This window comes from Copadichromis virginalis, linkage group LG8 (genome assembly GCF_057382275.1).
Source record: "Copadichromis virginalis isolate Kocher_CV1m ecotype Utaka linkage group LG8, C_Virginalis_male_GT1.1, whole genome shotgun sequence".
NCBI lineage: Eukaryota > Metazoa > Chordata > Actinopteri > Cichliformes > Cichlidae > Copadichromis > Copadichromis virginalis.
In genome coordinates, this window is record NC_140625.1 from 20,562,413 (window position 1) to 20,588,671 (window position 26,259).

General features: G+C 39.4%; 3 protein-coding genes across 3 annotated transcripts; 1 reads left to right on the top strand and 2 right to left on the bottom strand.

Annotated features, from left to right (window-relative positions):
- Window positions 1-1,752: 1,752 nt before the first annotated feature.
- Window positions 1,753-8,782, bottom strand: anxa11b (annexin A11b). The gene is made up of 15 exons (XM_085466451.1): window positions 8,667-8,782; window positions 6,620-6,986; window positions 6,504-6,541; window positions 6,183-6,326; window positions 5,950-6,037; window positions 5,728-5,822; window positions 5,532-5,645; window positions 5,276-5,366; window positions 4,961-5,040; window positions 4,777-4,833; window positions 4,598-4,691; window positions 4,373-4,468; window positions 3,227-3,285; window positions 3,001-3,123; window positions 1,753-2,913 (listed from the first exon to the last, which is right to left on the bottom strand). The coding sequence occupies exons 2-15, from the start codon at window positions 6,975-6,977 to the stop codon at window positions 2,854-2,856; spliced, it is 1,497 nt and encodes a 498-aa protein (XP_085322577.1). The 5' UTR covers window positions 6,978-6,986; window positions 8,667-8,782; the 3' UTR covers window positions 1,753-2,853.
- Window positions 8,783-9,685: 903 nt separating this feature from the next.
- On the top strand, window positions 9,686-21,976 carry LOC146703287 (zinc finger CCHC domain-containing protein 24-like). The gene is made up of 4 exons (XM_085466452.1): window positions 9,686-10,193; window positions 11,515-11,715; window positions 20,459-20,623; window positions 20,933-21,976. The coding sequence occupies exons 1-4, from the start codon at window positions 9,987-9,989 to the stop codon at window positions 21,044-21,046; spliced, it is 687 nt and encodes a 228-aa protein (XP_085322578.1). The 5' UTR covers window positions 9,686-9,986; the 3' UTR covers window positions 21,047-21,976.
- A 543-nt stretch (window positions 21,977-22,519) lies between these two features.
- ppifb (peptidylprolyl isomerase Fb) lies at window positions 22,520-26,162 on the bottom strand. Its single transcript, XM_085466453.1, has 6 exons — window positions 25,914-26,162; window positions 25,735-25,765; window positions 25,020-25,108; window positions 24,843-24,939; window positions 23,252-23,327; window positions 22,520-23,083 (listed from the first exon to the last, which is right to left on the bottom strand). The coding sequence occupies exons 1-6, from the start codon at window positions 26,064-26,066 to the stop codon at window positions 22,948-22,950; spliced, it is 582 nt and encodes a 193-aa protein (XP_085322579.1). The 5' UTR covers window positions 26,067-26,162; the 3' UTR covers window positions 22,520-22,947.
- Window positions 26,163-26,259: the final 97 nt, after the last annotated feature.

A 26,259-nucleotide genomic window follows, 5' to 3' on the forward strand; every position in this document is an offset into this window, starting at 1 on the left:
ATGTAAGATTATATGTCTATATCTATATGTGTTCACAGCTAAACTGGAGATGTGTGGAAATCTACTTAAAGCTTGTTTATGATAATTGCTAGTACTTTTTAACATAGAGCTAGAGCGTATTCCCTTTATGAGGATTTTCACTCTTAGCTAGAGCTTGCTAAAGCTTAACGTGGTACACAGTGTGCCTATACATTTCCCCTCTTAAATTCGAAACAGCTTTAACAATTATGTAACAACAGCACTAATTTCTTTTCCCTGCAGGGAAATCTATTCACCGCTTACCAAGAAAACAAGTTGCAATGTTTAGGAATTATGTAAATTCCTAAAAGCATCAAACAGATTCAAAACACTGAAATCTTGCATTTGCTTTTAACATTAAGTGGGAGCAATTTATAGAGTTCTACGCTGTCTTCTGGTATATTGCTTCTCCTGACACACAAATAAAAGCATATGGTTGGACAGGATTTATTTTCTCACTCTGTCAAAAATCAGAGGAAGAGCCTCAAGCCCCACAGGCTGCCACTCTGCATGCTGGATAGTGATATCTGCTGCTACATCTCATTATGTGTTGTTCATCTAATCCTTGGGTTTGTAATTTGCTTATATGCACTCATGAAGTTTAAAGCAGGATTAGGTCCCTGGCAACCAAATGTCACTTAGCTGCACAATCCTCACTGGATGGCTGGAGAAAATCCACTGCAAATAAAAAAAGAAATTGCTCAATACTTACTCACACTGATTGTTTATATGATAGTATTAAAAGGCTGGTGATGAACTGCAGATTTACTGCGTCTGAAATAAACCTTTATTGAGACCTTTGTTTTGTGATATTACAAGTTTTAAGAGAAGCTCTTAAAATTTCATTACAAGTAATATAAGAAAAAAAGCCTCAGGCTAAGGCCTAGTTCAGGCTGCTCTTCACAGCTATTGCACCTTCCACTTGGCCCAGTGACGTGGACAGACGTCTTTGTGTCCCAAGCTCCATAAAGAGTGCATCATCCACTATGCCATCACATCGACAAGTTAATAATTAAAGCACTTTGTCTAGAAATCAGGATCACGGAAGTGTTCTGTCCTCCTCTTAAAGTAAAAGCAAGCTAAATGGAAGCCCTCCTCTCTCCCCCGTTTGATTTCACTTTGACCTATATCTTTCACGAGATATCAGTGCAAAATCTTAGCTAGAGAGAAAATACACAAATGCCAACATCAAATATTTATCATTCTTTGTCCTCAGGCTGGTGGACTGTTTTCATTTCGGGTGTATATGAAAAGTTAGAAAGTGTACAAGAAGCAAGGTTTGCAAAGAAGCTATTTGTCTCACGAACACATCCCCTCTGAGGCTGCACTTCGAGGCCACTGAACACAACAGAAAGACAACTTTAGGACACCCGTGTCTCCAATATGGACACTATTTATAGCCTTGAGAAAAGCTCTATGAAGCTCCGCTCCATATCACTTGAGCTTCAAAGCACACCTGAATGAATTTCTCTCCCCTTCTCAGATTATAAAGCAAACACGCACGTACAAACAGAACTTATGTAAGCCACATTATTCACACCTTTTGACAAGAGGCTGCCGCTCATGATGCTCAGAGGTGGAGGGGGCTTACCCACTCGCTGTAATACAGACCTAGGTGGTGCAAATGAGACTGGCTTTGACATGCAAATCGTTCATTGTGCATCTGCTTAGAGCACAAAATCCACACGCAGTCATTTTTCATGCAAAACACACAATCCCATTTCACAAAGAAAATGTGCCAAAATTTTTTTTATTGAAATCAAAGGTGGTTGTTTTTCCTTTTTTTTTTTCTTAAGGCATCCACTGAATTTTGACAATTATTATGTTACAAAGCAAAGTAGTTAGTGCAGGAAATACTCAGCAAAAGTTAGTTCAGGCAGATCAATTCTACAGAGGTGACATAGTTTGTGTGAACTAAGAGCCCTCTGCTGGCAGTAAAGCATACAAATCAGCAAAGGACACTGTTGAAAGACTAAACAAAATATTGAGAAACAGAATATGGATAACTTCCTGTAGCCATACAACTAAGATTATCGAATGTTTGCTAGACAAAACAAAAGAAAATAATTGCGTAGGTCCACAGGCTTACTCGAACGGCACAATATGATCTGTCTTTAGGCTTTGGCGTTTCAGCACTGAGTGAAAGGCAAATAAATGTTGATTGGCAATAAACTAATTTGCATAGACTTGGAAGCAAGAGTTAAATTTCAGTTAACTAAAACAAACACCCATTACAGGAGAGATGCAAATATTATTTCTTACATTCAGAGAATGATTGATTGATTGGGATATGATCATATGCATATACAATAATAACATACACCTTTGTAAGTAGGTACACACAGTTGCAATGCTTGGCAATACATTCACAAAGCGCTGTACTAAATATTTCTTTCTATATGGATTGCAAAAATTAGTCACATGGCACACTAGCTCTTTTTCAGATCTTACTTTCTTTTTACTTTGTGAAGTTCTACTGTTACCCCAAAATAGGTTTCCTACAAACTAAAGTACATTTTAAATATTATTGTGTAATATAGTCATTGCAGTAATTTAGTTAATTTCAGGCACACACACATTTTGTTGGCTACCACTCAACCTTTTGTGTAAAAAGAAATATATTAATGCACCTTTAAAATATGAATAAATGCAATACAGTAGCAAAAACTATGTAATTTAAGAGAATCAAAAATATATATGTTGATTTGATGTAATAATCAGAAAAATGGCACTAAATGCATGCAACAAACGGAATATAAGGTCATATAACATTGTTTCAGTGTGGATGTATATGATGTCCTTTTGAGACACGCTCCTTTGGGGTCTTGGTGCTTTTTAGTCACTACCTCCACACAGCTTCAACAGCAGCTTCTTGTAATCCCCAGAGGTATCACCCTGAGAAATCCAGAGAAAACGCATCACATAACAAGCACACGGTGATTAAGCTTTGATCGTCAAAAAGACAAAAACAGTGGGACTTACTGAGATATCAGTGTACAGTGATTTTCCGTAGGTCTTCAGATACTCCTGCCTGATGTCCAACATATCTACCTCGGAGCGGGACACCATGATACGGATGAGGGTTCTGTCCTTTGTCCCTGCTCCCTGTGAGCACAATGTAATACCTCGTTTATGTCTTCTCCATTCTCTCTTCACAAAATCAGAGCACTAAACTAATTATCCGAGGGATGACAGACAACAGATGTACCTTCATGGCCTTATTGAGCCTCTCTGCAAAGTAACCGGGGGTGTTCTTGATGCACTTCACTAAAAAAAGTCAAATGAAAGATAAATAAAGGAGCAGAAGATGCTGTTGTACATATAAACCAAGAAGACATAGCACGCTTAAAAAGAAAAGACCGTGAAAATTGAATGGATGGAACATGAGACACTTCTGTACATATTTAGTTTATATTGTGTCCGCCAATAAGGTTGTGTAACTGACCCAATTTGTGGTTTTACTACCTTGGTTATTTTTAATGAATGCAGAGCACAAACAACATGAGATCTACAGCATCTACAGGTCTACAGCAGCAGAAGACCATTCCTGTCAGCTAAGAACAGGAAACTAAGGCTACAGTTTGCGCAGGCTCACGTCTGAGTCTCGATTCTGCTGCAGTACTCAAATGGCAGGTTCTGAATTTAAGGTAAATAACATAAAAGTGTAGACCAATCGGGCCTTGCATAAACGGTTCAGGCTGGTGAAGGCTTTGAAGGACGTTTTCTTAGCAGACTGTGGGCTCCACAGTACCAACCGAGCACTGTTTAAATGTTGCAATGTGTCAGGTCTGTCAAGTCTAACCTGGTGTAGATCCCTGACGTATACCTACCTAGAAATGTAAGTGCATGTTGTAGTTGCTATATACATTTAACAAACTACGCTTTACTTCACTTGTGAGCTTGCTTGGCGAGCTTATGGTGCCAGTCAAACACTTTCAACACTTATGATGAAAGTCGCCAGTGAATGAGGATGTCGTATCCTCTTCCTCAGTTTAAGTCTTTACCTCATTTATATTTCTAGCTTTAATATACAGCTGGAAATATAACTTAGTTGATTCTACAAAGCCCTCAAGAAGTGTTTGCTGACATTTAACAGATTGAAGAATCAGTTTCTAATTTTAAAATGCCTCATAAAAACCAATGTGTAGTCTTCAGTCTGTCTTGCCACCATTTGCTTTCAATCATGTATTTAGGTCAAACAGCTGCCTGTATTGCACCTGCATAGTATTTATAGGAAAGTCTTGCAGAACAACCTCAACCAGTGGCTTTAATATATACTTAAAGCTTTTGCATGTCTTTGGAAAGTCGCTTCAGTTTGGTCCAGGCTTGGAAAAAAGAGATCCAAAGAACGTACCCACAGCCACCATGCCAGACTCAAGATTGCCAGACATTTCCCCGCAGATGCTCTTCTCAATGTCCTTCCCGCACATATGCTGGTACTCCTGAAAGACTATTCAAAGACAAGATACACAAGCATGACAGTTACAATGTAATTCTTTAAAGGTTTAAAAGCATATGTGCTAAAGCGATTCTATTTATGACACTGAAAACAAAATAGTAAACTTCCTGAGCTACACACCTGCCCTAAGGTGAGGCTTGCTGCGAGCACACAGGATGGCATTAAACTGAGACTCATCAGTTCCCACCTTATTTTCTCCTGCTGCATACAGTTTCTGAGGAAAGAAGGAGAAGGATAATTATGGCTTGCATTTGCTTTCAGAGAGCGTTGAGGACACGAAGCCATCTTTAAACAAGTACCTGAGCATCCTGTTTGGCCAAAGAGATGTCAACATTTGGTCTTTCATCACGATTTCCCTAGAGAGAATAGAAGGAAGTAGCATTGAGAGCAGAAAAACATTATGTGGCACAGTGCAGAAGTTAGGTCAGAACTTCCCTTTATGAGAAAGCTCTTTGTAAGTCCAGCAAAATGTGCTGATGCTACCTGACAGAGAGACACCAGGAGTCTGCGAAAGTGTCCAGACGTGTCGCTGCTAATAGAATCCTCCAGGCTCTTCCCGTACTCTGGAAGGAAGGAGGGGCTTTTTAGGAAAATATATTCATTTCCATAATATTTGCATAGGACATTTCAGACACTGACTTTTTCAGAATTCATTATTTACCTGTTGATCAAATAAGCCTGCTCAGCTTAAAGCAAAATATACCCTTATATTAATAAAAAATAAAAAAAAACAGGTCTTAATAATGTCTTCCAACAAGAATTTGAATAAAAAGTAGAAAAGACAACATTAAAACTCACCAGCTTTGTAGATTCTGGCAATTTCCTGAATCTCTGAATTGGAGCGTGATGACAAAATCTCAATGAGACAAGCCTCATCAGTTCCTGCACCCTAAAACAATTACAGAAAAGCATAGCGAATGCGATCAACATTCATTTGCAGCCAGCCATTTCACATTCACTTATTTTCCTAATGCACGATGAGCGAGATATTGTGGTTTGGGCAGGAAAACCAAAACTGAAACCATTTACTGAGACAACCGCATGAGCTTCCAACCTTTATAGCCTCTCTGAGTTCAGATGCATCAAATTGTGCTGGAGTCTTCAGCATGGCAAGAACCAGATCTTCAAAGTTTCCAGTTAGCTCAGACTTCAGATCCTTGGTTAAATCCTAAGCAGAAAAACAGAAACATCTGACTGCAAAGTCAGCTAAGATAAAACTGTCACAAAAGCATTATTATTTATGAAAGTACCTTTCCGTAAGTAGTTTTATAAGCTGCTATCAATGGAACCCTCTGCTTTTTTGAACGATTTCCCAGAAGTTCAATAATGGCATTTTCATCGGTGCCTGTCAAGATGTTATTTTGTTAGAATCAATTTATGATGTGTAAAAGGAGAAGGAGCAAATGAACTGCTAATGGGAAACAATATTATATCTGATGGGTTTAGCATACTCAAATGCATATTTTACTGACCAAAACCCTTCATTGCCTTTCGAAGAACTTCAACATCCTTCAGTGGATCAGCCCCTGGAAAGTCTTTAATAGAACCCCTGTACCCTGTCTAAAAAGCATAAGAAATGATAAACACATATATAAATAAATTATACATATATCTGACATGATAAAATTCAACACAGTAACAAGTGTGTATGCTGTGGTAATTCTATTTGTGTTAAATACCACAGCATGCACCTGCCACATCTTACAGGCATGGCAGGGCCCTGAGGGTTGGAGGGACCCCCACTTCCATATCCAGGCATTGAAGGGTTAGTGGCAGGTGCTCCTGGGTAACCTGGCGTGGGTTGGCCTGGGGAAGGGCCTCCTGGATATCCCTGCGGAGCTCCTCCTGGCTGCAAATGAAGGGACAGCTAAGTACATGGTGACAAATGCATATTAAACAAATAAGGTTCAGATGGGAATGGTAAAGATAAGGAAACTTAAACAAATGAGATTTAGCCTGAGCCAGTCCATATAGTATTAGCGAGCTGACACGTAAGAGGTGAAGAGTGAGATAAGAATTTACATACCGCTCCATAGCCACCTGGTGCTGCACCCCAGCCTCCACCTGAAAGAAAATATTGGCTTAAAGAAAGAATAGTACCTCACAAATGTAATCTGTCATGCCTTCTTCTTGGAGCCTCACCTGCTGGAGGCATGGATGGATAACCTCCTGCTCCAGGCTGAGCAGGGTATCCACCAGCTTGGGGAGGGAAGCCTCCAGCTGGAGCGGGGTAACCACCCCCCTGGGGTGGATAACCCCCTGCTGCTGGTGGGTAACCACCTGCCTGGGGTGGGTATCCGCCTGCCTGTGGGGGAAAGCCTCCTGCTGCAGGTGGATAGCCACCTGCTGCAGGGGGGTAGCCACCTGCTGCAGGAGGGTAGCCACCTGCTGCTGGTGGATAGCCACCTGCTTGGGGAGGATATGCCCCTGGTTGAGGCGGGTAGCCTCCCGCCTGTTGTGGGTATCCTCCAGACTGAGGAGGGTATCCTGGGTAGCTCATCTTCAAAACCTGGAGGTGAAATAAAGCTGGAGACTATCACTGTGTAAATATTTGTTTTTTATGTAAAACTTTTTCAGGGAATTTATGTTTTTGTCTAAAGAATGTTTACTGAATGGGCTCGTTAAATCTCATATAGAGCAGAAACAAAACAAACATTTTCCCCAAGACAATAGGAAATTGTTTAAATGTCTCTCACCACTTCCACTGATCCGTATCCCTGTCATATGATAATGACATTGCAATGTGTTCACTGTTTATGAAACTGTGCAACTTTTGCTTCCCCATTCTCAGAAAACAATATAATATAAACCCTCAATAATGCGAACAAGCAACAGTTGCCAAATCTTAATAAGTAATAATGTTATTTGGACAAAGCTGATTAGATTCTGCTAAGTGAAAGGTGAGTGGTTTAATACCTGAATCTTATAGTCTGCATGTCAAAGAAATTCTAAACAGAACAAATTTTGTTCAGGGCAAAAGATAATGAGCTGCTGAGCTATATGCAAAGCATGCTTTCTGTAACTTCAAAACTGTCATTGTGCATACCAGCAGGAAAATATTTTGGGTTTGTGTTTGTGAAGTGAAACTATCAAACAGTTTGAGTGTGAAGTTGAAGCAATGTCCATACAGTTTAAAAAGATGTCTAAAGATATGATTTTCATGAGTTAAAACGAAGACAAAAATGCTTGAATTTCAATGAATGTACCTATTTACTACGTTGTTATTCTTTATCTGTTCATATTTTGCAATGTGTCGATAAAAGACCTTCCTTCCTTAAAAAGGAATGCATGTATTTTGCAAGAACAAGTGCGTAAACACAACTTAAAAAGTTAACGACAGCCAAACAAAAGACGATTTTTCGAAATTACTGATTTTAGTTTGAACAGAAAGACCAAGGGTGTGTTACAAATGAGTTCTTGGAAAACATTTGGTTGCTGACACTCCCTTGCTTTTCAGGTTTTATTTTCTCAGTATTTTGAAACAATGCCACGGGCACTCGTAGTAAATACCACCAGTTAGGCAACAGAAAAAATACGTAAGCGAGGGGGAACTCACATAAATTCCTACAGTAATTAAAAACAACTAACTGTTGTATGTGTAGTACATGTTTCGACTTTGAACGTCGAAAAGCTCTTTTAACGTCAAAAGCAGTAAAATCAAAGTCCTTATACTCGTGAGAGCATCACAGGCCTGCATTTTCTCAACTAACCAGCTATGATTTTACTGTTCAATGATAAACGCATAATAATAAAAACATTGGCCCGTTCGTGATGGTAAGAAGCATTAAGTGATTTAACCGTGTGCCCTGACGCAGAAGAGCAGAAACGACCCAGCCGTCCGTTAACGTTACACAACACTTTCAAACCGAGTTACTGCTTTAGCATGTAGCATCCGGCCTGGGCGACTAATAAAATATTTATTTTAATTCCTTACATACATTTTACAAGCGCTAGCGTGCCGCTGTGACGTCCCCAAAGCAGAAAGTTAATTGCTAGTTGCTATCTGGTAACGTCACCATTAAACGGCTGTTTGTTTGATCAGGCAAAGCTAAACGAAACAAAAAAAAGTCAACAGCCAAAATGAGCCGCTACATTTCTGCAAGTTCCTCGCTGTTGTTTATTGCAACGTAAAGAAATATTTGTTTTAAATATATTGCAGTGGAAAAAACTATAGATTAGAGTTACTTACTTGGCAGATGCGGGCGTCAGATCCAGGAAGAGCCAGGCAGGGAGAGACCAGCCTGAATGTGGGTGGGTCCTAGTTTCCGTGCTAGCAGTAATAACCTTTGCTTTGCTTGTTGTTACCGCTGGAGATAGAGACCACTGTTGAGTCAGAGGGCTGTGGTGTGTCATTCTCTCCACACTGAGCACTGGAACATTGTTTGGCTTTAATTGATTAAAGTTGCTTCCATACAGGGACAAAAACCAAAAGATGATTTGTAAATAAAAAGTGTTTTATAATGAATCTACCCCCCAATGAAACCTGTGTATCTATGCAAACAGGGGTTTTCTGTGTATGCACTGCAAATGCCCCAAGCTTCCACATCACACTTTTACTTTTACTTTTTAAATTTCCATTTTCATGTCTCTGGGCCACATGACCTCTTGTATAATACAAATTGTTATTTAAAAAAGCATGAATCATAGCGGGTAGGACATCCCCAGACCTTTCATTTGGATCGTAATTTAGATTATTTTGAGCCTCCAAAATGAATGGTTAAACACATTATTTAAAAAAAAAAACACGCGTGGGCAATAAAAAAACAACACTATTTTACAAGTCATGGGGTTATTACATGTTTTAGCACGACATTTTAGCTTTCTTACTGAATTAGTCAGTATGAAGCACTAGATGGCAGCAGCCCACTTCCTCATTATAATCCACTGGGCTTTTCATCAGCTCAAATCCACTTTGAGCTGACACCAAAGCAATTTTGTGTGCGTTTTATATCTGGAAATCATTAATTATAGTAAACATGAAGAAGTTTATCGACACTCTCACGAATGAAGGAATTGAAAACTCGACATGAAGTTTAGATATTAAACAAAAGAAATATAAAGCACTTTTGTAAATATGTGAAATCTCATATAAGTTTAATGTGGCTTTTTAAAAAAAATTATCATCATCACTTGCGTTATATTTAGACGATTAAACAAGTACAAAGCCTTCTTAATACAGATGCCAGCGAAGGTAATCAGAAAGAGATGCAAACTCATGTTGGCCCTCCTATTCTCTGTGACGCAACGCAGAGTCCTTGCCTGTTTGCTGCTCCAGTCCTCCAGCTGCCATACAGCCTTTCCATTTCAAACTTACACCGAGCCCCTCCCGTGACTTCTCTCCTGTTAGTGGAGTCCTCCTCCCAGGGCTTCCCCCAGGTGAACACACGCAGAGATTACGCCCAGTCAGGCGCTGCAGGGGGATGACTGGAAGAAGTTGGGTTGTCCAGAGAAACCGGCGGTTCTGACGGTGCTGTTTTAAGAGGAGAGGCGCAGACCTCCAGAAGACACCATGATGTCTGCCGTAGAGACTGGTGTGTACCAGCCCGCGCAGCTTCTCAGCTGGGTCTACATGTCCTTACAAGACACGCCGAGTAGCGCTTTTGACGGCTTCAAAGTCGAGTCGGACTCCTCTCCTCTGGACGTGAGCACCTCCAAGCGCAGCGCAGCTGATCTGAGCTCCAACTATCTCAACAACTTCTTCCATCTGAGCAGTGAGGTAGAACGCATGTGATGCTGTCTCAATCATTAAGTTGCGATGGCAGGTTATTATCTCCGTATTTGGATTAAATCTTTATCTTTAATGTTATTCTTTATTTATTTATTTATTTATTTGCTGCAAGTCTCTCCCTGAATGTTCTTCTCAGATATTTCAGCCTTGGTTACTTTGCTGCCCATACTGCAAACCTCACCTGCATGCCTTCATTTGGGTTGCCCTGCGGTGACTGGGTAGCATATGAATATGCGTTTTGTACCCAGATATAGTGCCTGAGTGTGTTCAGACTGTTCTGGTGTCAGCCAGACGGGGGAATGGTAGGTTGAGAACGACCTCTCACAAGCTTTCAAAAATGTTAGAGTTAGCCACCCCAGCCCCTTGGCCTCTGCATGGTTAGAGCGGTATACAGTGTTAATTCAGTGCTTAATAAACTACTGACTAATTGAAGAAAGAGATAAGGATTTTTTTTAAACAAACTGAGTACTTTGTGATGTTTTCTTTAAATTTTGACATCTAAATCTACAAGTTTTTACTTGAGACGAGACATTTCCACATATCTGGCGTGTGTGCTTTAACTTCACGCATGCCAAGATATCTAGTGGTTTGCTGTCTCTTGCATAAGATCTCACTGCTCTAACTATCTGACCACAATTCGTTATTGTGCGATGCCTTCAGAGTAAACAGTGTCCGCAGGCTGTTCTTCATGTTGGTTGGCCCTGCAGTGCCATAGCACCCATCTCCTCTAGAAGCACAATGATGCTGATTATGTCGTGCCAGAAGAACCATTTGTAAGAATGCATGACAAAGGCATTTTGTTCTAATGAGGAAATGGACACTATTGGTTCACACAGTAAGGACTGCACATCTGCAGAAATCAAATAAGGTTGGCTACTGTCAGGGAGACAAACAGGAGAATCAATCAGGGTGATGGACTGACAGACCCCGTGAAATGTTCTTTTATAGCAGAGTCACAACAATAACCTTCTGTAACTTTCTGTGTTTTGGGGATATGGCAAACACTCTTGTGTAGAGCTAAAACTGATGAAATGAGTAAAATCAAAAATTAAACAACCATCTGTCAAACAAAAAAGCCAAAATCTGCTAACTCCAAAGTAAAAATCTTACAGTTTTTACCTCTGATAGTTGAGTATTTCTGTGTTTTGATTGATTTTGAAGCTATTTGAATACACTACCTTGGCCTTTTGGAAGTTATGTTGGGCATTACTTATGAGCTTCGGACATTTGTAGACATAGTTAAGAGCGCATATCAATGGAAAAATAATTATGATTTGTTTGGGTGGGGGGCGTTGCTTTTCTCTGATAGAGCTTGAACAATAATTTCTACAAGAGGACTTCACCTTATGGATCTCTCAACAATATTGTGGATGGCCTGAGCTCACTGGCAGACCATTTCTCAGACCTTTCCCTGTCTCCTGAGACACGGAAGCCCAGCAAAAGGCCGCCACCCAACTACCTATGCCACCTTTGTTTCAACAAAGGACACTACATCAAAGACTGCCCTCAGGTGAGACACACAGTGACACTTTACATCAAACAGCTGCACAATATGTGGCTCATTTGAGCTGTCTATCAAACGCATGTGACGTGCTGCATGAATAATACATTTGTAAAGTAAATGTGATGACAAATCCAACAAATCACATCCAGTTTCTTTGTCACATTTCTAGGTATTCTTTCACAATTGTACTGCACTCAATTTAAACTCTACATTCCAAGTTAGAGTATTATGTTTGTATTATTCTTTTTTTTTTAGTGTGAAATACAGTCCTCAGCACATATTTGAATTAGGTGTACCACCACAGGTTGGTAATGAGCAGCAGATGCCAGATTGGATCTCGGTGCTGGCCTTAATGAAAGATGATAGGTTTTTCTGTGGAACTAGGCACGACCTCCACTCCAAACATGAAAGAAATATTACCAGTGCTTTATGTGCAGCTGTGGTTCCCCATTGATCATGTTCTGAAGGAAATGCTTGACATTTGTTAGGTGTAATAGAAATAATAAAATGACTGATGGACAGGATGTGTCCAAGAAACAAAGAAGCAAAAACTTGAATTTAAAATAGCAGGTCAACTTTTACTAATCAAATGTATCTATATATCCATCCACCCATCCATCCTTTTTTCTGCTTATCCAACTGAATCACACACACACACACACTCTCTGTCTAGCGATATATAGATAGATATCTTGTAATACCATGTCACACAGGATATCCCTCTCCAAACATGGCTAGTGATTAGGTAGCTTTTTTTTTTTTTTTTTAAAGTAGAAATTGCTTTTTTTTGCAAAATCTGAAAGCAGCAACCTCCTTTTATAATACCACAGACTATAATACTGGGTGATCAGTTTCAGTTATTTTAGTGTTTGTCAAGTTCCATCTATCAGAAAAGCCAAGTTAAACATATTTTTAAGAATATCAATCTCTTTTTGGGGGCGACATATAACAATAGCAGTTTGAGACTTTCAGAAAAAGTCAAAAGAAGATTGCTATTCCATTTGCAGCAAATCATATTTGGCTCCGTTCTGGGAGTTTCCCACCTTTCCATGTGCATGGAAAGTCCAGTATGAGGAGAGCAACAGCAGACCCTCAAGCACAAACAGCATGGAAAAATAAAAATGGGTTAAAAGTTGGTTTGAAGTAGTTATAAGCAGGTTAAAGTTAATTAAATAGTAAACCCAATGTGATCACCTTTTAACAGCTACCAAGATTTTAGGCTGAGATTTTGCACTGAACCAAGACTATGCTAACCGATGCTAAATCACAGTTAATTAGATAAAACATTTAAAGCATGTTATTAATAACACAAGGTAGCCTTTTTTTTAAACTGTGTGACAAATACCTGTTAGGTGTGTGCTTAAACCCATTTGCTTTCTTGTGAATGGGAATGCTGCTAGCTTTATGTCTGTAAAGCTAGTAGCATAGAAATACTATAGACTGTGAGCCAGTGTTAGCATAAAGACGGGAAATGGGGAGAGCCAGTTTAGCTCTGTCAAAAAGAACACAACTGCTTATAATTACTGGTTTTATGCTTTTTGCAAAAACCAAACATTGTAGATAGCATTACTATGCTTTAGAGGAGCTGGTAGGGAATCTAGTGATTCTACCCTACACCAATTGCTCTTTTTATGCTAAGCTAAATTAAGCTATCATTCCAGATGACCTACATGTTTTAATGTGAGAGTGATATCAAACTTCTTATCTATTTCTTAATATATAAGGAACAAACACATTCTCCAAACAATTCTTTCACTCAAAAACAATGAGTACGAATCTCTTTTTTCTCCCTCGAGTTTGATCGTTCTCTCCTAAAGGCTTGACTCTGCCAACACATGGTAGATTAGTGTACTCTAGCACAGAATACAGCCCATATAGGAATGTAAGGAATGCTGACAGCACATGTGCAGTGACTTTATAGCTCTTCGCACATTCACATCTGTGAACACCTGCCAATTGCTATGAAAAGTAGGTGTATATTCTGTATTTTTCTTTGGTGTCATGAATCACATCTTCATCTAAGTGTATCAAAGAAGGTCCTAATCACACACTTTAAAGCCACAGACACTTGGTAGAAATATTGACAACACTTCCTGTTATGCTAAAGCATGGGCTAACACAGAAATTAAGATAACTATACATTATCAGATCCACAAATACAAATCAGGAATGTGTTTGGACTGTGGACGAAGCTGTAGCAACCAGTGAAAGTGGGTAAATGTAGAAACTTAACACAACAGGCTACGAGTGGAGCTCTAACGAAGCAGCAGTAACTATTGTGCCGTTGTGCTTTACACAACTTGAGGTTTAGAATTTTTATGAGATAAGCTGCGTCACAATCTTCATCTGTAAGTTGTGATTATCTGTTTGTACCTTGGTGTATTGTGAGTAAGTCTTTAGGCTGAGTCTGACGCTAGGAGACAGGGAACATTTTGTGGAGCTGCAGTGGATAGGAATCAAAGGATGTCATGGCTCAGTAAGATGAGAGAAGGATCCACACAGGAAGTCTGTGCCTGAAGCCTTAAAAGCATTTTCTGGAACATCAAGTCTAAAATTATACGACAAATACATGGCAGGTAATGAAAAAAAATAAAAAGTTTTAGGTATAAGAGAAAATGCTAATGCTGCCATTTGGCATTTCAATAGTTAACATCGTGCTGACAGCACTGTGGAGCGTTGGGTTACTTGCTTCATGAGACGATTGAAACGTCAAAGGAATTGTCAGAGATATTTACGATTCTGCTTTATTGCTATACTCTTTAAATTATGCAAAATCTGGAAACCATTTTTCCTCCTGGCTTTTTGCCACTCTTGCTCTGCTTTAGAAAAATGATGTCAGATTTTATCATGTGTTGCTAATATTTCAGACCCAAAGGGATGATTACGGAGCTGTCGCCATGACAAAAGGTCTCTTTAGTTGAAGTTGTGATGAACGTTCGTCTGAAGCTGTGCCTAATCAACAAACTGCTTTTTGTTCTCGCTGGTTGGAATCTGAGGCATTTTTAGCCAACTGAAGTTTAGTATGCTTTTAGTATGCTTTTGATGTCTTAGGATTGCAGAAAAATAGTTTTAAAAAAGTTAAAAATCCTTCATACTATATTGTCTTTAAGATTCACATTTCCAAGCAAACGACAGGTACTCATCGAGGGTTTACGTGGTTTTTCCCTTTAACTTAGGGTCACATTTTAATGTCCTCATCCCAGTTAAGTAGCTCGACCTGCTTACAGTAAAGAAAGTACACAAGTGACAGAGTGCTGACAGTAAATGGGTGCGTGGTGGGAAGGGCCTGTGATAAATAAGGAGAGCATTGTTTCTGCAGAGGGGCTGTGGAACCAAAGGTCAGGAAGTCAGGCTGTATTGTTCGCACAGTGCTGCTTGGCTGGAGTCATCTCTGTCTCTCTCGCCTTTCTGTCAGTGCAGGGCAGTGGCGAACGAACTCTAGCTACACAGAGATGACTGCATCCGTTTTTGCAAACTTCTGGGTAACATAGGAAGTGCATGTAGGTCTTTACTGTTACAGTTTAATCACACTTGAATGGAGGGGAAAAGTCTGCTTTGAAAATTAGTTGCAGAGATTACAAAAGAAACTTCTTGATCTGATCATTGGCCTTTGAACATAAACATATTTTTAGTTCTCAGTCTTTTTAGTCTGTGCTGCGCCACTTATATGTCCAACATTTAACATAATGTTAATTTGTTGTGTTTGCACTTTCTATTTTTAGATGTAAGACAAGATACACAGTGTTAATAATTATCATGCAAGCTAATGATAGGCAGATGTTTTATTTTTATTTTTGGATCAACACAGTCCAGCTGTTTGCTTGTGTTTAAAGTCTTTTAGCTAGACGTAGATCTATATGTTTGCATACAGGCATACAGGCCAGTCAGCATTCTGATCTTGGCAATGATGCATTTACCAAAAAACCAAAAGTTTAAACATAAAACAGTATTCAACTGTATTTGGTACTTCTGAGAAATGTACTATAAAATGAAATTACAGGAGGATGATCTCAATATTTACAAAGTTTTTAATTGACTGAAATTAGGTGAGTATCAGATTCGTTTTGGGCTGGATAAAGTGAACGACGCTGAACTGGACAATCTCATGTAACCCTGTCTGATTACTGTTGCTGTGGTCCTTTTGTTTTCACTGGTGATAACTGTCTTATCTACACACAATATCCTGCCTGGCACTTCTGGTTAAACATCTGCTGAGGATGATGCAAAAGATAGGGGAAACCCTGGAATTCAGGATAGATAGCCTTCATATGATAAAGAGTATCGTCGGCTCAAGGCTAAGGAACACATATAGGAAAAATGCTGTAGAGATCACTTTTATTATGGTTCCATGTTTTTAATATTTTCCTAAATGTTACTCAAACACATATTGAACTGAAATTGGACATATTTTGCTGTTCCAACCCACCATCTGTTCCTGTCATTCAGTCTTTTGAGAAACATAATACCTATAGTTCAGTGGAGCTCAGTCAGATTCTGGACCAATCAAATTGCTTGCACATCCTGCATTTGAGAAAGATGCATAGAAAATGTCCATATGTCTGTGTGATAATCATTCTCCTTGCTCTGTGTGCTTTCAACACTGGGTCTGATTGATTAAAACTCTACAGCACTACAGAACCAGTCATCTGCTCTTTGGCCTCCAGATGTTTGTATCTAATCATATTCATGTTGGATTAACCCTTAGATGGTCATAGTCAAAAAAGGGACCATTTTGGGTCCCGACGACCATAAAAGGGTGTAAATTTTGACGGCTATCCAAGGGTTAAAGAAAAGTTCATCCACTCTGTGTTTCAAATGTGCAACATTTGTAGAAAAGCTTTGCAGAAAGATCACAGCTTCGGGCTGTATCTGCATAAAAGAATCTTTTGACATCTTGATGTTTCCGTAAGTGGAACATTTGGCCTTGATTTGCTCTGGAAAAGAGGAAACACCATTGTGTAAGACATAAGTCAGCATCTACTGGCCAGGAAGAGACTGATATCTTATTTCCTCGAATCACTGCTCTGTGGTTTGAGCCCACGGTCGTGGTGAAGCTGCTAGAAAAACTTTATTAAACTCGGGATCATCTATTCAAAACGAGTCAAAGTAAAGCAAGTTAGAGCAATTCTTCAGAGAACAGTGCATAAGTCGACACATCCTATATTTTAAGTGGTAGGCACGCCACTAGGTTTGCAAAAGACTGTGGCATATTTGTTTGTTATATGGAGTTTTTATCCTTTTTTTTTTATTTAGATGGACTACAGCTGATGTATCAGATGTTAAATTATTATTTCATTATTTCTTCATAACAGCTGTGAACCCCTAGGGCATCCAAACTTACTCAGATGTGTTGATTATTTATGAATTGGAACATTTGTTTCAGTTTTTAAAATATGCACTATGGTGAAAAAGACAGCCTTGTAAAAGTTGCTCAGGTTTAAAAGTAGGCACGTCGTAATGTTATCACTTTTAAAATAAGCAGCTGCTCAACAAACTAGAATCCAGCCTAAGATGATGTCTTCTAATTAGTTTTGTTTGACAAATGCTGCTAAAGCCCTAAATATTTGTTTGATAATCACATAAAACTAAAAAGCAGCACATCGTCATATTTGAGAAGCCATAACCAGTTGAATTTTGGTTTACTGCTGCCATCAAATTTGTCCTCTTAAAAACGCAGCTGTTTTAATAGTCTCTCTTTGGGGCTCGTGGGAATTGAGGCATTTGTTGCTCTTAACCCTCCTGGAGAGTTGATTTCACAAGATAATGAAAACTATCTCTTAAATCAGCACAAGAGTCTTTAAAACACAGGCGACCTTTTGCTGCGGTGGTCAGCCCAGACATGATTGTGTTGTTTTGCTTTGCTTAACAGCTGGACTTCTCCATGGACGCTGTGGGGGTCTGACACAAATTAAACCCAGCGAGGGACAGAGTGTGGTGGGTTTGTTAGTGTGGAGTAATTGACCACATGGTATCCAGTCGGCTTAGCTGTGCTGAGTTCTCCAGGATGAATTCTCTCGTGGGGGTATGGGAGTAGGGGAGAGTGAATGAGGGACTGGCGAATGGAGACGGGGGAGGGGGGGGGGGATTTGGAGTAGTCCATTGTTTATCCTGATGGTTTCCAGATGATGGCAGAGGGAGGCAGCCACCTCCTGGGTCTCTCTCACCAGGCTACAAGGATCTGGGCCAAGCTTATCTGCTGCAGCCTACAAATCTGGCTTTACATCCCTCTATGCAGTCTGGGGCTAATTTAAATAAGACAACATTAGTATTGGCTGTGAAACTGAATATGTTATAATTCACATAATAAATGAATTTCACAACTTATTTATCTTAAAAGAGTTTCTCACATGTGGTTTCAGACTGAAAGGTTTTGGGGTTTTAGGCCTGCTGTTTGTTTCTATGTGTTTTATTTTCTGTGTATGACAAAGAAAATTGAATTGAATGAAAATTGTTCTCAGAAACTGCACCAAGTCTAAAAAACACAGGCAATGGAAGTAAAGTAACCTCTGCAAACAAAGACCAAACCCAGCTGCCTTAGCTGATATTAGTAGTGCTGCAGTCCTTAACTTTTCTACATATCAGGAATGCAGATTTTGATATAGCACACAGCAGAAGGAGAAGATAGCTTCTGCTGTGTGCTATATCAGGAACTGCTTCAAAGGCAATTACTTCAAATGGCTTGTAACTTGCTGTAAAAATGCTGCCTAAATGAAATGAAAGGCATAAGAAGGCATAACTTAATTACACGTACTATTTACACATGGACACAACTGTGTACAGGCTTTTTACTGAAAATCTTAAGCCTCATCAGTAATGGTCTCAGTGGGAGGGGGGCTGTCAAGAAGCCATTCTTAAGGAAGGGAAACAGGCGGAAAAGGATGAGATATGCCAAATTACACAAGAACTGGACTGAAAATCAGTTGCAACAGGTCTTGTGGAGTGATGAATTTAAATTTGAAATGTCTGATTCAAAACAGCATCAGTATGTAAGGAGGAGGTGGTTTTGGGCTGTATTTCAGTCAGTGGTGTTAGAGATTGTGTCAGAACTGATGAAATGAAGAGCGCAGAAATGTATTTTCACAGATTTATCCACCATTCAAAACCATCTGGAAAGCATCTGTTTGTCAGTGGCTTCATTTTTGAGGATGACAGTGATCCCAAACACGCTACCAATAAAGTAAAAGCTTATCTGGATAGAAAAAAACACAGTGGGATAGTGTAAGTCATGGATTGGCCTCCCCAGAGCCCAGACCTTAACATTTTTGAAGCAGTGTGCAATCATCTTCACAGAGAACAGAGCAAAAGGCAGCCAACATCTAAAGAAGAGCTTTGAATGTCCTTCAAATAGCCTGGAGAAGTATTCCTGAAGCCTACTTAAAGAAATTACAAGAAAGAATAAAGTCTTACTAAGAGAGTTCAGCCTGATGTGTGTATATACAGTGTCATATGTATGCGAAAACGGCCCACTGATCTGATGGATTCAGTCAATCTTTCCTGCTTTCCATTGAGAGTGTCCATTCACTTCCAGGTCAAAAGTGTGTTTTCATTTGTTGGCTGTCAGTGTGACATCTTTGATCAGGGCAGTGGAAACTACAGCGTGTGCAGTGCCCCTCGCTGCCCTGTGGGCTCCAGACTTTAGGTAGAGTTTGTTTTGCTTGTTTTGAAGAGTGAAAGCTGTTTCCTTCTTCAGGAAAACGATAATCTGTCTGCTGTCTCTGTATGCTTGAGAACAAGGGCAAGCATCAAAAGCGATCTCCCATAGTGCCCCTTGGTGGCCGAATGAGGCAAACACATGCTTCAAAATGATTCACAGCGCATTTAGCAGTTAGAGATTTGGCTGATGGAACTTCACAACCTGTTTTCACATATTAAGGCCTGGAAATGAATAAAATTGGAAATGATCAGTGAGAAGCTTTGAACCTGACATATGTTTCTGCGGTGAAATAAAAGCAAAGCATTATGTGAACTTCTCTGTTGTTGTGGATTCAGGCCTGATTCGATCTTAATTTTGACTTGCCCTACTTTTCATCCAAGATGCTTTTAATTCAAACCAGTCTTGTCGAGAGGATTTTCTTTTTTCTTTTCGGTGATGGGCTTAGAATTTTGTCATGTTACACCAGTGCAGAGTTCATCTGGGTTTTATTTCCTCCCTGCTAAGGTCTTTGTGTTCTGATTGGAGGATTGTGGCCAGCTGGGAGGGATGACTGATAGCCTAAGGTATTTGTCCTATAGAAGTAAGCCCTCTCCAATTGGTCCCTCCGCAGGCTAGGGCCTCCTTTACAGTCTCCTGGGAACACAGCTGGAGGGAGGGAGTTCATTTCTAATGGGAAAGCTGAGACTCTTTTTGTGTCCAGCAAATAAATTACAACATACAATATCATCTAACATCTTTGGAATTAACCACTGAAACTTTTCTGTTTGCTTTCATAGAACCAAGAGTCTTGTAATTTCCTACAATATCCCTCTAAAATAAGTTTCCTTTGATTAGATTACTTTGTAATATAAGTCAATCCTTTTAGGATTGTTAAAGTACCAAAGCAAATCATTTGACAAAACATAATCATCCCATTGCTGAAAAAAAAAAAACCCTCTCGATAAATTCTCCTGACCACCAACAGTTCTGCTGTCAGGATGTTTTATAATTACATGAAGCTTTGAACTGGCTGCCATGCAAAGAAAAAATGGGTCATTGCATAGGTTTCCCCCGTTAAAAGCGGTGATAGACATGTATAATTTTTCTTCTTTTCAGGCTCGACCCAAAGGCGAGGGCCTGACCCCTTATCAGGGAAAAAAGAGGTGTTTTGGAGAGTATAAATGTCCAAAATGCAAGAGGAAGTGGATGAGCGGGAACTCCTGGGCCAACATGGGACAAGAATGTATCAAGTGCCACATCAACGTTTACCCTCACAAGCAGGTAATGCATCAGAACACAGGGCATCAGGAGACTGGGACAGCTCATTGGTCCTGCACATCAAATCTTTACATGTATTCAATCTATGCAATCAAATCCACTTTTTTGTAGCTTGACCATTGAGGCCAGGACTGACTTTAAAAAGGTGAATTGTTCAAATTTTGGATACATTAGCTGCAGATACCTCTGTCTTATCCTTATATAAGCTTACAAATGGCATAGCTTGTCTGTTTCTCATGTCTTTCTTGGACCTAGGACTAATTGGCAATTTCTGTGTATGCAGGTCATTAATTTCCAGTTTCTTTGTTCCAGAGACCTCTGGAGAAGCCGGATGGGTTGGATGTGTCTGACCAGAGTAAAGAGCATCCGCAGCACCTGTGTGAAAAATGCAAAGTCCTTGGCTACTACTGCCGCCGAGTGCAATAACACATTCAGTTTGCCTAACACACTGCTCCAAAGCTTCATGAAACACACATAGCTACGACAGCTATATTTTATTTACTAAAGCTACAACATCTATAGTGCAGTAATGCATCTCACGCTTTCATGAAATACCCTCTGACTCTGGTTTCAGTAGTATCAGTGGAGATTGTGTTTGCTGGGTTCTTGTAAGATACTCGGTTTTCATTATGTGAATATTCATTTGAAGTCTGAACTTTGAGCCAACTGTGAATTAAGAAACTACTTTCTTCACTTGTGAGCAACTTCTTGGAACAGCTTTCATATAGAGGTTCTTTTACATGTGTGTATATTTCAGAAATAACTTAAATGTTTTTGTATAAAATATGCAAGTCTACCAAGACGGTTATGCAGTAATAATGTATATCTGCCTTGTCCTCTGTATTATTAGTATTGGTGGGTACATCATTTTTCTAATATATGTTTTAAGCCATACTATTTTGTTGAATATTACTCTTTGTGAAGGAATATATTAGTCAACTAACATTAAGTTCTTTTATACTACGTGCTACAGTTTATGGGGAAAACACTCGTCAGGTAGTTTGTGGCTCCAAAGTTTTAAATATGCAGTGTAGAAATTTTTCTAATAGTAACTTACAGCAACTGTATTTTGGCACCCAGTGCTAAAAGACTCGCCAAAGTGCTTATGGTCATAATGTAGTATATAACATGTGACAGTAAAAAAAAGTGAATGTAACAAACGGTGATAAGTGAAGGGTTGCATGTGAGTGGTGCTTTTCAGGGTATTTTTCACTGGACTTGCTAATAAATGAGTATGGAACAGAAATACCCTTTAACTTGTAAACTGTGTTAAATTTAATGTGCCTTCATTTGTATAACCCATGAGATGGATGCTTCTCTATTGAAATATTTGCATTAAAATTGATTTAAACGTGATCGGTTTCTGATCTCATCTCTACATCTCAAGTAAGGATGTAAGCACATCATATCATGAGGGGGGACTACAGAGAATAACTTACTGATATATGGCTTCAGTATCATCAAATACAATCACAGGTAATCTTATAATTAAAAAAATAAAATGATCGGCCTCCATCCATCCATCGCATCCTCTTTTGTCACACCAAGCCTGTGTGTTCTTCCTCTTTTCCTCCTGCCTAACAACTCTAAATTTCCACATTCTGTGAACATCTGTCAGCCTGTCCATTACACTATATACAAGAGATCAATGTAGAGTGAAGTGAATCCTAACTTCACGTTAAACTCATGTCATTCCTATCACATCTCAGTCATTTTGTTGCCCACATACACTTTCTGCCACTCTTTTTTTCTTCATACAATACCATAGCTCCTCTCTTTGTACCTCATTGTATTTTTTTTTTTTTTTTTTATATATACAAATTGTACCTGCTTCTGAACTTCTCCTCAGGATAGTTCAGAAAGAATATTTTCCCAACATCTCCAATAAAATGTAGGCACTACTGAAATAAGTTTTATTTCAGCCAGTTTGCTGACGTGCAAAATTTCATTTTTAAGGAAATTTTAAATTTTTACACCTTTGTTAAAAATCACATGTTTAGAAAAGGGTTTTGTTTTTACAAATGTATGCCCCTTTTTTGCAAAATTAGTTCAAGTTTATATTGCTAAATTCACAAGCTTTGTCACATATTAGGATCATTCATTATTTTTGATCCATCAAGTTCACATTTAAAGCAAACACGTGTGTTGGCCATTACTTGAGTAATACAGCATATAAACACAAAAACCTAAACAAAAAATGTTCTGAAATGATCTGTCAGCAAACAGAGATAGCACCCTGTTCGCTGACTGAAGAAAGACCCTCTTTCACTCTTGCATTTATTGAAATTACAGCAGGAGATGAGACTACGGACACGTCCACACGGAGTCTAGTCGAGCTGTCCACAGTCTGTGATAGTGATCTTCTTGGAGGTTCGCCCAGTCCGTGAACCGTAAGACTCCGCTCTCTTGACTACATCCATTCCCTCCTTCACGCTGCCAAAGACAACATGCTTGCCATCCAGCCTAAATGAAGAAGACGCTTATTTTAATATAGCTGCCCTGGATAATGACATGATCCATGAAGCACCTAAGGAGTCTGATCGACTCACATTTTATTAGGTGGAGGCACAGACTGATGAAGAAGAACTTCACTAGCTTCATCTCCTACATTTTATGTTTATCAGTACGTACCATTGTGTTTTAGCTGTGCAGATGAAGAACTGGGATCCATTGGTGTTTGGTCCAGCATTGGCCATAGACAAGATACCTTACAATTGAACAAATTCATTCATTAAAGTACGTATTTTCACTTAAGCCACACATCTACACAACATATTATATTATATACAGTGTTGGGGAGTAACGGAATACATGTACCGCCGTTACGTATTTAGAATACAAAATATGAGTAACTGTATTCCGTTACAGTTACCGTTTAAAAAGGTGGTATTCAGAATACAGTTACTTTGTTGAAATAAATGGATTACACTGCGGTTTTTTCCTGTTTCATTTTGTCGCGGGTCAGGACTGTTTGGGTTTTGTTTGACAGCTACGTTCTGTTGTTCCAGGCGGCAGCGTTACGGTTGCCATGGTTACAGGGCGACGCTCTCTCTCTCTTTCTGCGACTGTGTGTTTCCTGGGTGAGAGAGCGCCTTTTCGTTGTTGTTGTTGTGCTAAGCTAACAGGCAGAATGCTACAAGCATAGCTCTAAAGAATGTAGCATCATGGGCAGTGTAGTCCGTGTTGCAGGGAGAATGGACTGCCATACACGTTATGTGTCTGTGAGCGCGAGGAGGGAGAAAAAGGCGAGTGGAAAGGTACGAGTTGTCGTCGAGGAAAAACGGGAGCTGGAAACATGTAAATATAATAATAACCACTGCAGCCAAGAAGAGTGCCTGACGAGCCCAGTTGTAAGTAAGCTATTAAGACTCGACTGTACACCGTGTTCGTGTTTTCCTCCGAAAACAATAAGTTCCGCTGGAGCAGTCTTTCAACGCCTCTCTCTGTCTCTCGCAAGAAAAATTGACCCACACAACAAAGTAAAGCTATTTTTCGGCTATGAGCCGACAGGGACCCCGCCGTATTAGTCAGAGGTCCCTTTACTACAGTTCGGAGTCGCGGACCTTCAGTAATAGTAATAAATCACACAGCAATAGTACATTCACGTTGTTGTAAAAAGCACGATAATATATTAAGTAATCCAAAGTATTCAGAATACGTTACTCTCATTGAGTAACGTAACGGAATACGTTACAGAATACATTTTGGGGCATGTATTCTGTATTGGAATACATTTTAAAAGTAACCTTCCCAACACTGATTATATAGCACACTCAAATATCACCGTCAGAAAATCCACCATTTAAAATGTTGCCACCTGGTGGCAGAAGACAAATGTGACTATCCCACATTACAATGGAGGACAGCATTGGGTAATTTTCCAGTAAATTGATACAAAAAAATAAAAAAATAACAATCACAGTACCCATAATATTTACAGAATTGCTAAATTTAACTTGAGATGCATGCATATTTAATCTGGTCATGGCCCATCTCATTTTTGCTCTGGAAAATTACAATTTACTCCATTTACTACCAGCAAAACACCAGTCACAAACACTGTAGCCTGAGATTGTACCATCATGTGTAGTATATCACATTGTGCTGTGTATGCATTATATTAGATGCAATGTATTATAACCTGTAAGAGTGTATTTGGTTTTGTACAACCCCATCGTCCTTTTGGTTCCCAAGGAAAAACTGAAATGATGTAAATACTTGCCTGGCCCAGTGTGCTTCAGTTGGAAGTTCTCGTCGGGAAACGTCCTTCCGTAGATCGATTTTCCTCCAGTTCCGTTGTGGTTCGTGAAGTCTCCACCCTGAAAACACAAAACGTGTGACTGTAATTGGACCCTCATAGGACACAGGAAAACAAAAGGAGAGAAACATTAAAGCCTACCTGGCACATGAACTGAGGGATCACTCTGTGGAAAATTGAACCCTTATAACCAAAGCCATGCTCTCCTGTGCACAGCGCTCGGAAGTTTTCTGCAAGAGAGCCTTCATGTCAGTGTCTGCCTTCTTATGTTTGAATCCACACAGTAGACAGAACAGTTACGTTAGAATAAAGCACAAGCAAAATCCTAAACAGCAGAGTTATTTTTTCTTAGACTTTTCGATATTTATTAGCAACCCTGAAATATTTCTGATGAAATCTTCCTAAAAGATGAAAAAGTGTGCCTGTAACAGTGTAAGAATGCCACAAACTGCTCAGTTATCAACAGAACAGAATAAAATTTGCAGCCTTTTTGATGATCATGAGTCTCACCTTTTAAATTTGTGGTTCTAGTTTAAATGTGGCAATCTCCTGTTTTTCAGGTTTAACATAAAAAAAGTGAATAACAATCTTTTATCTTCTGTTGTGACAACACATTGTTATTCTCTTAGAATGTTTCTTCTGATTTACAAACCAAATAGGCAAGCTTTGGCAGAAAGTAAAAAAAAACTGTTCTAACATAATCAAAGTGACAACCTGTCGATTCACACACACATTTGGTGTGTCAAGTTAAACTTAGTCAAGTTCAGGTACACCATCATCTTTTCTTTAAGTCTGAGTAGATCAGATACTCGTTCCAGCTTGTTTGGTGTTTAAGGAGGAAGAGAACATCAGATACCTGCAGTTTTGGGCACGACTTCTGCGTTGAGCTGCAAAAGAAAAAGCAGCCAGAAGGCATTTTTTAAAAAATGTTAAATCTGGGGAGAGTAAATCAGCGACTGTGTGAGGACATCGAACTGAAACATTAACATGCAAACTAATACAAGCAGTGTCAACACTTATTTTTAACCTACTCACCTCGAAGGTAACTCTGCCAAGAGGCTCTTTGTCAGCGGCAATGTCAAAGTACACCAGCGGGTTTTTGTTCGCTGCCGCTGGGCCGCTGCTGTACAGACGCGCGGCTGTAAACGCTAAAGAGCAAAACTTTATCCTGTTTGACAGAAGCAACATCTTTATAAACTCACTGTGATGCAATAACTCAACGCAGGTGGACCAACAGTGACCTACAATCACGCTTACATGCGCGAGAGGAGGAAGCTGACTACGCAACCGGAAGCTCTGCTACGTTTCTCGCGAGATTACGCGAGATTTTTTATGCACTCAAATTATTATTATTGTTATTATTATTGTTGTAGTAGTGTTA